Genomic DNA, 13,651 nt, shown 5'->3' with positions numbered 1-13,651 from the left:
ACCTCCTTCGATCTCCCTTCAACTATGTTGAAGACAATCTACGACTACCTTCGACTACCCTCGATTACCTACGAATAACATGATGACCTACTACGACCTACTTCGACTAAACTTACGAGTAAAAAAAAATATATCATCGATTTTTTCCATGGTGACCTTTTTTTGCTCACGGGCATTTTTCAGCATGTTGAAAAATAAGCCGCCACCTAACTGAGGCCTCGAGTACGCGGGGACTACTCTCGAGCATGTAGGAGAGTTACAAAGAGTTACAGAGAGCTCCTAGGACCTCGTGACAACCATGCTGCGAGTACGAGTTGAGGGCAAACTCTTCTAAACTTGCCAATTAGGTCGCCGCGGTTGGGCAGCCCCTTTATCTGTGTTTCCAAGATTTGTGTGACCTGCAAGTTTGGAAATAACGAAAGGTTATTCCCATACAATGTATCTGTACACTGTAAATGGCTCGATTGTAATCAGTCTTTCTGCTGACTGGATAGCACGCAACGAAAGCTTTTCACTGTACCTAGGGTACATGGGACAATAAACTAAACTGAACTACTGATAAAGTGCATTCTACTCCAAGCCCAAGTCAAGTACATGGCTTGTGTTCTTCATATTAATAAAAAATTTTAATTGATACTAGACCAAGTGCAGACCCATTGGGTCTGCTCCCCCAATGGTGTGATCCCCCAACCCAATATTCCACCATGCACTCGTCTCCTCCAACAGAACTGAACCCGTTCTCAAATGTAAGATTCCAGCACTCCCCTGCCTCCCTCAGCAGTGGTTTAAAAAAAAATTCCAATTTCACCTCCCTGCCTGCTGCAGCAGTTCCAATTGCAATACCAATTGGCCCTCCCCCTCCTGTTGAAGCACTTGCTGTAATATCCCATTGAGGTGAAAAGTTCAGAGTGTTCCTGTCTTGCAACTTTGTTCTGAAGTGTGTTGGAAGCTGATAGGAAGGAGCAGCGAATCAAAAGGCAGAAAGGCAGCCGGACACCAGGCGGCAGCCACACAGTTTTAATATATAATACATATGCTGATATTTCAAATGAATTTATTATGTATTTAAATAATGACATTTTCAAACAGTTCAAAAGACAATCAAACAGCAGGGATAGAAAAAAGGTGACAGAAAGTCATTTAGCAATAATTTAGTATGCAGTGTTGTTTGCTGGGCAGCTAATGACATGAATGAGTTGGCCATGACCATGTCTGAACACTCAACCTGATGTCTTGCAAACTCGCTGGAGCTTCCTTCAGTAGCCACAGGATCGTTCTAAAAAAAACCATGCAGAGCTACATGCAGCAAAGGATGGCCCAGTCATCAGCTCCACTCCCCATGGCTTAGGACCACTCACAATGTGGGAGTCCACGAGGATGGGAGGGAATGCGTAGAGATAATGACTCCTCTGTCATTCCCTCATCTCCTGAGAGTCTTTGCTTTTTGGGGCAATTTTTTTCCCAATTGCAATAACCGCAAATCGACTTGACATGACTGTCTTCCGAGCAGTTCAGTTCAGTTTAGTTTATTGTCACGTGTACCGAGGTACAGTGAAAAGCTTTTGTTGCGTGCTATCCAGTCAGCGGAAAGACAATACATGATTACAATTGAGCCATTTACCGTGTATAGATAGAAAAGCAGGCTATATGTGAAAGTTACAGCAGCTGCATGATATGTATAAAGCTCCTGACAGGAGATGATGTACTGATTCTGCTCCAGCCCACGATTCAGTGTGCAAAATATTACAGTATTACTTAAAATGCATTGTTGTCAACTTTTACAATACAATGTGGGAGGCTGGCATAGATATTCATGCTCAATCCAGCGCAACACATTGAAAAAGGGTTTGACTCCAATTTTGAAGTAAACATCAAGTGCCTCGAAAGCTGATAATATCCAGATCCCTGTGAAAGCCTCATTCCATCCTACACCCTTACTGCTTCTGATTTGTCAGTTGAGCCAAAGATTTGCTCAGGTAAATACTAGGAATGATCACAATGAATGGCGGTGCTGGCTCGAAGGGCCGAATGGCCTCCTCCTGCACCTATTTTCTATGTTTCTATGAAGACCAAAGCCATTTTTGACCCCATCTCAAATGTTCTGTTCCATAACATTAAACCCCGTGTATCATTTTTATCTCCAATTGAGCCTTAAGGGCCTGTCCCACGGGCATGCGACTCCATGCGGCAAGCGCGACCTAAAGGGCCGGTCCCACCAGCATGCGCCCGCATGCGGCAAGCACGACCAGGGAGATGCTAAATGCATTTCGTTGTCTCTGTACTGTACACTGACAATGACAATTAAATTGAATCTGAATCTGACCTAACCAGAAGCGGGGGCCGTGCGGAGGTCGAGTGAGTGACATGAAGTGCGAGCGAAGTCCGCGGGAATTTCCCGCGTGACGTATGGCGTCGAGGTGGCTGCGGGTCGTCAGGTCGTTGCCGCACAGAATTTTTGAACACGGTCATTTTTTCGGAGGCCTGCGCAATGTCGGGACCAGCTCCGCACAACTCCATACGGCTCCAGCGATCGAAGTAGGACCGGCCCCGCGAGGCCGTACGGCTCAAGCAACCACGTTAAAGATCCAGTTCTCCTCGCCTAGAAAAGCCATTTATTTGGGGATGATTATTGAACAAACAATGGAATGCCGGGCCATTAGTCCAGGGATATGACCTCAAATTCCACCAAGGCAACTGGAATTTATATTCAATTAGCTAAATAAATTTGGTATTTGAGGAATAATCATAAAACCAATAGTTTGTTGTAAAAACCCATTTGATTCACAAGCGCAAGTTGTTTATGGAGATTTGGTATCCATACCCATCTGGACCATATGAATATGTGATTGAGAACCAGCAAAGTGGTTAACGCTTAACTCCCTCTGTGGTTCATGGGACAATTAAGAAAGAATAATAACTGCCAGCATTGCCTTTGTCAACCACATCAAGTGAATGGATAGAATAAATTCTACCTCTGGCCCGTTTCCGATTCCCAGCTTGCCTGTTATTGACAGGGAGGTGGGGTGTGAATCGAGCAAGAGATCTAGACATATACGGTCAATGCAAAAAAATAGCAGTGAGGTAAGGGGTGTGTAAAAGGTATAAGAGTGTTGCTTCACTAAATGTTATTCCCTTATCATGTATCTATATGCTCTAAATGTAAATACACAATTGTAATCATGTATTGTCTTTCTGCTGACTGGTTAGCACACACCAAAAGCTTTTCACTGTACCTTGGTGTACGTGACAATAAACTAAACTGAACATTTAGGTAAAGGATTCAGCGTGTAGGTGGATATTCATGACAAGAGAGATACTTTACTTTTTTGTGTTTTTTTCTTTTTTCTTTTTGTCTAGTTAAGTTTTTGGTTTTTAGATTGTGTTTATGTGGGGGGGGGGGGGGGGGGGGGTTGAAACGGGGCTTGCTGTCTCTCCCTTCGGGGGAATGCAACTTTTTTGTTGTATCCCCCTTCTCTGCCTCCGTCTGCGCTGAGGCCTAATGGCGGAGCTGGCAACCTCGAGGCTCCGGAGGCAGCCAGTCAGGACTCACCCTGGGCTCGCTCCCGTGAGGGCGGCCCGGCTCGGGGCTGGAACGGCGCTCCCGTGAGGGGCTGTGACGCTCCCGTGATGGCGGCCTGGCGAGGGGCTGAGACGCTCCCGTGAGGGGCTGTGGCGCTCCCGTCGGAGCGGCCCAGCTCGAGGGTGGAATGGCGCTCCCGTCGGAGCGGCCCAGCCCGAGGTGGAATGGCACTCACATGAAGGCGATCCGGCTCGGGGCTGGAACGGTGCTCGGGTGGCTAGGACGGCGTTCTGGCGGCTATGACCCGAGTCCGGGCCGCGGTGTTTGAGCCGACCCGTTTGCGGGGTTCGGTGAGCCGCGGGACTGTTTGTACCATCGCCCGGTGGGGAATCGCCTCAGCGCAGAGGGAGAAGAGGAAGGAAGAGACTGCAGCCCTAAGATTTTTGCCTCCACCACAGTGAGGAGGTGCTTGGAGGATACACTGTGGTGGATGTTAATTTGTGTTTATTCTTGTTTATTATTGTATGATTGTATGTATGCCTGCAGGCACGAAATTTCGTTCAGACCGTAAGGTCTAAACGGTCAATAAAGGAATTAAATTCAATTCAATTCAAATATCAGATAATGTACGAAGTTTCACATAACTGCATTAATCAACTTTAATGAGCAGAATTTAATCTGATTCAATGAAGTAGGAACCTTTCCTTGCTGAATACACAGCATAATGTGGATACGCACTGTATTCTCCCCCACAAATTCAGTTTTATTCGGAAACCATTACTTGGAAACATGAAACAGCAAGCCAAAACAATTCTCACATTCAACAAAAATACCAGAAGGGTCTCGAGCCGAAACCACACCCATTCCTTCTCTCCTGTTCCACCGAGTTACTCCAGCAGTCTATCTTTGGTTTAAACCACCATCTGCAGTTCCCTCCAACACAAAATAACTCTTATGTTGTCTGCAAGATAAAAGGGTCCACACTTATATTCCCCCTCCCACTAGATCAGGACACCCCAAAGCTATCTGCAGCGAAAGAAGCAGTTTTGCAGAGTTTGGCACAATGTAAAGGAGGGGGGTGTCCACAATATGCATGCAGATAGCACATAATAAGAAGATAATATGCTTTGATATCATTCATTGAGGGATAAGCAGTAGAAGGATAATAATAACTCCCCTCTCTACTTGAAATATTTTACATCTAGCCAGGAGAAAGGAAAGCTTTCGCAACCAGTCCCGAGAAGTAGATAGACACAGAAAGCTGGAGGAACTCAACGGGTCAGGCACCATCTCTGGAGAAAAGGAATAGGTGATGTTTCAGATAGAGACCATTCCTCAGAGTTTTAAACCAGCATCTGCAGTTCTTACACAGTTGCAAGAGTAGGTTTTGAGTCAGAAGCATTCTAATTCACAAGATTGCCACTAATAACAGTTTACTCTCAGCTAATAAAGCAGATTGTGCCAGGCTGCAGCAAGACTTGAACAACATTCAACTGACTAATATGAAGCACCATTCACACCACACATCAGCTGGTTAATGACTAGCTTTCCACGTCCCTTAACATTCAATGGCACTAGCATGACTAAACCTTCCTACACCAACATCATGTGGGTCACCATCAGCTCAAATCATAAAGCAATCTGCTAAATGGATACCAAGACTCCAAGAACAAGTCTGATGGATTGACTAGCCTCTCGAATCTTGGAAGCTTTTGTACCAGGAAGCAAGGTCCAGATCAAGAGTGTGGTGAGTGCCATCATTTCCACATACACTATCTCCACCATTGGCATGTCATGGGCCCAAATGCACCATTTACAAGGTACACTGCAATGTCTCAAAACCCCAACTAGAAGGCCACTGCAAGGCTTCTTAAGCCCAGCTAGCCTGGAAGCACCATGATTTTCATTTGCCCCTCAGAAAAGGACATCATCCTCAATAGAAAGATATTGCTATTATTTAATTGCTATGTTCAAATCCTGAAGCTGCCTACTGAAAACCACAAGCCCTGCGGCATTCGGAAACAATGGCCCAACATCATCTTCACAGTGAATGTTAAGGATGAATAGTAAATACTTCCCTTCTCAGGTACCCCCTCTTCCTCTGAACGAAATGAAAAAACCCAAGCCACAGATAACAACACAACATGGAAAACAGCTTTTTATATGGAAGATAGACACAAAAAGCTGGAGTAACTCAGCGGGACAGACAGCATCTCTGGGTCGAGGCCCTTACTCAGACTGCGAAACATCACCCATTCTTTTTCTCCAGAGACAGGCTAAATGACTCCAGATTTTTGTGTCTATCTTCAGATTAAACCAGCAACGCAGTTCCTTCCTAAGCATATTATATAGGCCTTGCAATCACTTAACAAGAACTTATTATTTTCTATACATGCATTTAGGATTAGAGTGAAGTGCTCTAAAGTCATAGAGCATGACATAGCCATGAGGAAGCAACCATGTGCCCTTTGACAGTGAGGCACGAGACTGCAGATGCTGGGATCTTGAGTAAAAACAAGGTGCTGGAGGAGTTGGAAGGGTCCTGACCCAACGCATCACCTTCACTTCCCACCCCAGATGCTGCCTGGCCCACTGAGTTCCTCCAGCACTTTGTGCTCTGCTGGTAGGTAGTGACCATCAACCACCTACACTAATCCATATGGCCACCTAGATACTCTTAAAAAGCACAACCTTCTTCTGAGGAAGGGTCTCGACCAGAAACGTCACCCATTCCTTCTCTCCAGAGGTGCTGCCTGCCCCGCTGAGTTACTCCAGCTTTTTGTGTCTATCTTCGGTTTAAACCAACATCTGCAGTTGCTCCTTAGCCAACCTTCTTCTTTCCACAAGCTAGGGGCTGAATGAATGAATGAACGAACCTGTATGTCTTCAACACAACTGCTACTCTGCAGCAGTCGTTATGGAGACAGGAATTCAGAGGAGAGCACAGGTTCACAGAGTCGATTATACAGAAAGAAGCACAAGAAATAGACGGATGAAAGAAAGAGAAGAACATTTATGCAACAACTTTCACAATCCCCATTAAATGAAGTACTTCTTTCAGCATAGTCACGAAAAGCTGGAGTAACTCAGCGGGACAGACAGCATCTCTGGAGAAAAGAAATAGGTGACGATTCGGGTTGAGATGCTTCTTCAGACCGAGGGGAAAGGGAAGCGAGAGATATAGATGGTGATGTAGAGATATATAGATACAGTGTGGTTGTGGTTATAAACAATAAAATGTGATTGACGTCCCAAATTCCCATGAAGAATTTAATTGTAAACATATAATCTATTTAGCGATTGAACTGAACATTGGCCAGGAGACGAGGAATAGCTTCCCTGTTATTCCCTAGGGGTATATAATACCAATGGATATTTTACACCCGTATGTAGGACATTGCACAGACAGTAAAGTTAACACCTCTGGTGGCACTGGTGGTAATGCATTGGATGGTCACACTGATTTTGGGCTCAGGGCTTTGAACCCCTGAGCCTGTAAGCCTCAGACAGGCGGTTAGATCCCCCCCCCCCCCCCCCCCCCCCCCCCCCCCACCCACACACACACACTCACTTTCATTCAACCATCAGCAAGAGCCAAACATGTCTGGCAAAAAATAACGATAGAGCAGCAAGTGAACCTGTAGACAGTATTACGTCCATAGACAATCTTTTATTGTTCCTGCACTTTAACAATTTTCATAACATCTCCCTCATCCCCGCACCCCTCTCTGACCTGTAGATAAATGCCAAAGCAACAGTAGGTAACTCTGACAAGCTTCCTGAAGCAACACCTCCCACAAGCTGGATAAGATTGAAGATAGACACAAAATGCTGGAGTTACTCAGCGGGACAGGCAGCATCTCAGGAGAGAAGGAATGGGTGTCTGAAAAAGGGTCTCGACCCGAAACGTCACCTATTCCTTCTCTCCAGAGATGCTGTCTGACCCGCTGAGTTACGCCAGCATTTTGTGTCTATCTTCGGTTTAAACCAACATCTGCCATTCCTTCCTACATATACTGGATAAGATCTAAAATGTAAGGTTTTGCAAAAAAAAAAGTATCCCTTTCCCAACCTCCAGTTTAAATTCCATTTGGAATATTTCGGAGGACCAAGAAACCAAGAAGAACCAAGAACCTATCGTCAATACTGAAGCAGGCTGCCGAAAGGATGATTTTCCAGGTACTGGCAGCTTGCTAGCTGTCAGGGACGTCTCCTCCTTTTCCTGCAGAATCTAAAGTGCTAAAATAAACAAGTCTCAGTCACTCACTGTTAACCCTCCCGTCAAATGCACCTTTGCAACAAAGCGAGGCCGAGTTCCGAGGGGCAGGGACCGGGGTAACACGAGCCGAACCGCCTCAACAAACGCCGACTGCAACCGGTGGCAATATTCCGCACTTTGCAACCACACGGCGAGTTCCGTACAGACCACCCGTCAGAGGGTCAGTGTAGAGACAGAGAGAGGAGGAGAGGGGGAGAGAAACCAGTTTTACCCGGGGCTCTTCAATCCATTGGGATCTACGTTTGACAAAAATCAGACTGACAAAAGATAAGGATCAAAAAGTACAGATGAAGGCGAGATGTGCATTCCTCCTGTCTGTCTGCACTCTCCCCCCCACTCCACTCCTGCACACTTGACTGGGTACAAGTTTGTACTCATCAGTTTGCGAGGAGGGAAACTGCACACACACAACACACACACTTGCGCTTTTACAAGAAGAAAAACAAGTCTAAATGAGACGGCAATTGCTCACCTATTGCTGGGCCGACTGATGTTACAAGCAGCCAAGACCACAGCGGATCACATCCACCATTACAAGCGGCCAGATAGCAAGATTCACGCCAACGTCGCCTTCCCAAAAACCCGCACCGCTCCACTATCTTCTTCCCACTTGAACACAACTCGTTAGTGTTGCTTATAAAACATGCGGTTAAAAATAATCACCATCGAAATACTCCAAGTGAAATATATATATATACACCGTTCTCCCCTTCTCTTCATGCGGCTTCTTAGGTATGATCTTGAATACTTTTTTTCAAAGAGAATAAAAGTGTAGGATAAAAAGTAAAGGGTACTCACCGCTGTGTCCGAGTCCTGCACCCAAGTTGTCAGGAACGATAGCAAGATGTACAGGGCAGCAAGCTGATCAAAGGCTAAAGATTTTCCAACCCACATTTTCAGCTCTCGGCAAGAGACTGATCAACTGACAAACTTTGCACATCCACACATGTTCTGTTTGGAAACGGGGGATGAAAAAAAAAGAAAGAAATAACACTGTTTAGAGCAGAGAGGGCGAAAGAGAATCAAGCGAGTCTGCTCAATTATAGCTCAGCGCTACATGCATCTACTTCCTCTCTTCCCCCCCTCTCTCTCTCTCTATTTGGCAGCCGGGCTTTGGTCTCCGGGACTCGTCAGGAATCACTTCCCACAACGACGCAAAAAAAGGGATTCAACCTGATGCGTTCGAGGTGGAGGGAGTCGAGGAATAGATCAAATCACCTCGGGAACGCAAAGGGGACGTAACGCCCCGCCCTCCAAGCACCACCTCCCCAACCATTGTCTTCTCCCTAGTTCTTTGGAAACTTTTCTTTGTGGAACTATTTTACTTTAGCGACTCTATCAAAGAGTCTGCAGCAGCGTTAGCAAGGAATTAATTAAACAAAAAAAAAGAAATCTCTGGACGCTGGCGGTGGATTAGTGAAAGCAGCTCGCTGATAACGAGAAAGGAGTGGGTATAATCTGTGAAACAATTTGTACAAAGCATCGGCTGTTAAAACAAAAACCGTACAGCAGCAGCAGCTAGTAGTATCTTTGCCCTTCTGCCGCCGAGACTCTAATACTACTCCATGCACTTGCTGCTATTTTTGGTGTGAGACTATAATATACTGTGAATTGGGAGAGGGAGAGGGAGGGAGGGGGGGTTTCTTTCCAAAAAAAAAGTTGGTGTTCATTGAAAACTCCTCCCCTTCCCCCAGCCCTCTCTCCCAGACTAAGCGCTTGCATGGTTTTAGTGGCGGAGACGGGTGAAATAGGTTCGGAGGTAGACAAAAGTGTGTGTTCGGATTATACACTCCACAGATCCGCCCGCATGTTGCCTTCTTTTAAAAAGCATGCTTATTCTTTGATCTGTTCGGCATATGTTTCTTTCCCCTAAGTTCCTTTGCGATTCAAATTCTTTCTCTCTCTCTCTCCCTCTACCCCCCCCCCCCCCCCCCCCCAAAAGAGATGGTGAGGCAGAGATCGTGATCTTTCAATGGTTGAGGCGACACGACTCGATCGCTTGGTGATCTAAAGGCATCCTTGAAATCTCCCCTTTACGCAAAGAGACTTCCAATGCCCTTCAAAATGACCAGTGGGTAAGTGCAAGTTCTCAGTAATGTAGCAATTGTTTTAAATGACGATTGGAGCTTTGCAGCGGTATCACCGTCTCTCATATAACTGTTAAAGCCCGCTCTACTGTATTCAGAAGCAGGTTCTTTCCTATGTTGTATATTGAACCTTGAAAACAACTGTTCGCAACTTCGTTTCAGGCTCTCGCTAATGCTCGTGGGTTGCCTGGTTGCCGACCTTGTCCAAGCGGTGAGTTTATGAGGACAGATTTCGTTTTTGATTGAATGTGCTGCTGTTGGCAATAAATGTTTGAACTGCGGGTTGTCTTAATTGCTGCAAGAGTTCCCTCTTTCCCTCCCCTCTGTAATTAATTGCCAGTTCTTGCTCCGAAACAGTTTGCCTGCAAGATATCTGTGAAACACGAGTCTTTGTGGTGGTTGTGTGTTATTCAGCTGCAAGGGCAGCTATCGTATACATAGCTGCACAAAATGAGAATATACCTTGGTAGTTGTTAGAGTGGATAGACAACAGAGTATATATATTTTTTATTTAAAGAGATCATTTTTAATATATTGTTAAACTGTGAGTGAAATTAAACTTGCTTGTTGAAGATGAACTAAACTAAGCATTTTTCGAATACACTTTTTCAGATAATTTTTCACTATAATCGTGAAATTATATATATCAGTGTCTTAAATAAATATTTGATCAGAAGGTTCAGGCAAGCAGTTGCTGGGGAAATCCCTTTTGTTGTAAATTTGTACCTGAACCTTGTTATTAATCAGTCTCTGGCCTCATCTCAGTTATAAGCTGTCACTTGTGCGACACATTGACAATGGCAAGGGGAATGTTTACTCCCTGAAATAGTTTACTGACTACCTTTGTATTGGGAGCCCACGGTACAGACCTTGCATTTAAAAGTCACCACCTGGTTATGGACCTCCATGGCAACAACTTAGAGAGTAGTCAGTTTAAACTCCCCCATTGTTTATCAGCACTTGGAAACACGTTGAGATGCATCTTGAGTTTGCAGTTACTGGGTCCGGATATGTAAATGAACGAGTGTGGATTATGACATCCAATCAACTTCTGAGAATACTTAGGATAATGACTTCAGAACATCCAACAGATTTATACAACGTGCTTGCTCCAGAATATTGCTCTTCCTGTTAGCTAGTGATGAATTGCTGTTATCAAAAGCCAGAGCTTTATATGGGTAATACATAAGACCATTGAATGGGTAAAATTGTAACATTGTTTCTAGGGTGTGGGATAGTGTTAGTGTACAGAGATCGCTGGTTGGCGTGGACTCAGTTGGCCTGGGGACCTGTTTCCGCGCTGTATCTCGAAACTAAACTAAATTAAACATCAGCATAATGATGCATCTTGCTGGCTACAAATGCCTTGAGTTGTTTGGAATGTGAAAGACTTGTTATAAATGTAAGGTTTAGTTCTTTCTGAAATATAAAATGTGTTAAATACAAAACTTTGCAAATCTTATTTGTCAAGCATAATGTAACTCAATTTGGTATTATAACATTGGTTGCAGGGTTAAGGTTCAACCTCTGTGATTTCCCCCTTCCATAGACCAGGTGCTGTGCCAACAGTGGCATGTTATTATAGTTTCTTGCTGAGATTTCTCAGCTCAGCTTGCACCAGAGATGGAACCTGACCCTTTACTTTCTCCACATGGCTCTGTTTTACAACAGGTTATCAATAGATGCATCTGGATCCTTCTATATGTGTGGCCACTCCACATCCAACTAATGCATTCAACTGTCTATAAACAATTAGGCAATGATGTTCATTTCACGGCAGAATGTGTCTACAATCGTCAGCCATTAATTCTTGTCAATGCATTCACTAATTCACACATGCCTGTCAATGTGAAAGGTATGAAACCTTTAGAATCCCAAATTCCATGAGTATGATGTGCAATGTTACTTTTTTCCCCCCTTTTCTCCTTTAGGTACTGATTGAGTTAATGGGCATTTACTGTTTCCACTTCCTTTAATGAAAGGGTGTGATGGTTAATTATTGCTCCAGGTGATTAATGCTGGTGCTACTCAGTAATGAAGGTTGAAACAGCTGAGTGGTACGAAAGCGAGTATTCTTCCTCTTAACTGAAGTTAGTTATTGGTAGACAGACAGAATGGCTTTACTTTAGGGTTAGGGTCTGAAGAAGGGTTTCGGCCCGAAACGTTGCCTATTTCCTTCGCTCCATAGATGCTGCTGCACCCGCTGAGTTTCTCCAGCTTTTCTGTGTAACCATTACTTTAGATCCATGTGGTCCATGAGGGTGGGGTCAATAGAAGGAAGTACATTGACACACAGAGGGCATCAAACAAGTTTAATACTCTGATATTTACACATAGCCAGATAGAAACATAGAAACACAGAAAATAGGTGCAGTAATGGGCCATTCGAGCCAGCACCACCATTCAATATGACCATCCAAAATCAGTTCCTGGTTTATCCCCATAACCCTCGATCCCGTTAGCTGTGCTGGGCATGATAGTATTGTGCAAACAGATATACAGTGCAAACAGCTAATCATTAAGAATCAAAGCAACCAAGGCATGAGTCTTGGATTGTATGGACCAAAAAAACTTCCTGTTGTTGTAGTAAGTGCGGAACTATGCAAATAACCTTGTGCTATTTGACCAGACTCTTTCATACTTCAAACTAAATTATATATTTTCTGCTAATTTGTCTCACTTCTGGATTCAAATGACAGCTTTAGTTTATATCTTGGTTTATTCTGTGCTTAGACTAATCTAATATATAAAATACTAGCTTTACAAGCTGATTATAGTTTAAATAGTAAAATCAGCACTCTTGTGAAAGAATACTTGGCAGGTACAACACTTTGCATTTTAGATTGAATGGTGTAACTGGATAAACCCATACTTACACAGTTTGTAAAATGACATACCTTTTTGTATATGTGCATGAGTTCAAGATGCAGACAAATACGTGGCTTTGCTTTTATGTGTCTCTCATTATTTAAGAATAAACCTTCAGGATAATTACTTAAATGTATGGATTGCAAGACCATTTATAACAGGGCTCTGGGTTTTGTTATAAGGGATGTACAGATCAGAAATTGGCCATTGGCCTAACTGGTCATTGACATTGATTATGCTCCACAGAAGTCACCTTGTCTTTTTCTTCACCAATTTGGGAAATACCCGTGGCAGACCAACGCCCCTGTCCCTCAATCATCGAGGGGGATGATCCAAGGAGTGGCCTACCCCCCAGGGACCGCCACAGGACCCCCCCCCCCAAGTACCCGAGCGTAGTGTGCACCCGGTCTGGCCGTCGTGTATGCCGTCCTGTCCGTTTCGTACCTCAGGTACTTGGGGGGGGGGGGGGGGGGGGGGGGGGTCTATGTGGCGGTCTCTGGGGGCCAGGCCACTCCCTTGGATCAACTATCCCCCTCGACGATTGAGGCACAGAGGATTCCCTTGATCTGCCACGGGGTTTTCCGGTCGACTCCCGAGGGTTAGAGATAAGAGTGTCGGTGTGTGTTCTTGAACTGTTGGAATTAAAAAGCTTCTTTTGAATCTGCCTGGCGTCCGGTCTTTTCCTGACCTTGACCAGGCCACTACAATAGAAACACAGAAAATAGGTGCAGGAGTAGGTCATTCGGCCCTTCGAGCCTGCACCGCCATTCAATATGATCATGGCTGATCATCCAACTCGGTATCCTGTACCTGCCTTCACTCCATACCCCCTAATCCCTTTAGCCACAAGGGCCACATCTAATTCCCTCTTAAACCTTCTGTGACAGAGAGTTCCAG

General features: G+C 44.7%; 2 protein-coding genes across 3 annotated transcripts in view; one reads left to right on the top strand and one right to left on the bottom strand.

The window, feature by feature from the left end:
* The window catches only part of col4a5 (collagen, type IV, alpha 5 (Alport syndrome)), a 258,803-nt gene extending 249,382 nt beyond the window's left edge, over window positions 1–9,421 (bottom strand). The window contains exons 1-2 of one of the 2 annotated variants that reach the window (XM_055644118.1): window positions 9,307–9,421; window positions 8,598–8,750 (exon numbers count right to left, since the gene is read on the bottom strand). In XM_055644118.1, coding sequence (XP_055500093.1) covers window positions 8,598–8,693 — 96 coding nt within the window. In that variant the 5' untranslated portion in view covers window positions 8,694–8,750; window positions 9,307–9,421. Of the gene's footprint in view, window positions 1–8,597; window positions 8,972–9,306 lie in introns of those variants that run through there. The other variant, XM_055644117.1, reaches the window with a different exon arrangement.
* LOC129701953 (collagen alpha-6(IV) chain-like) overlaps window positions 9,111–13,651 on the top strand; it is a 398,708-nt gene continuing 394,167 nt past the window's right edge. The window contains 3 exon segments of the mRNA XM_055643398.1: window positions 9,111–9,246; window positions 9,742–9,874; window positions 10,049–10,097. Coding sequence (XP_055499373.1) covers window positions 9,852–9,874; window positions 10,049–10,097 — 72 coding nt within the window. The 5' untranslated portion in view covers window positions 9,111–9,246; window positions 9,742–9,851.

Source organism: Leucoraja erinacea, chromosome 12 (assembly GCF_028641065.1).
Source record: "Leucoraja erinacea ecotype New England chromosome 12, Leri_hhj_1, whole genome shotgun sequence".
NCBI classification, from domain to species: domain Eukaryota; kingdom Metazoa; phylum Chordata; class Chondrichthyes; order Rajiformes; family Rajidae; genus Leucoraja; species Leucoraja erinaceus.
The sequence above is the reverse complement of the archived record's forward strand: the minus strand, read 5'-3'. Positions and strand labels throughout refer to the sequence as shown.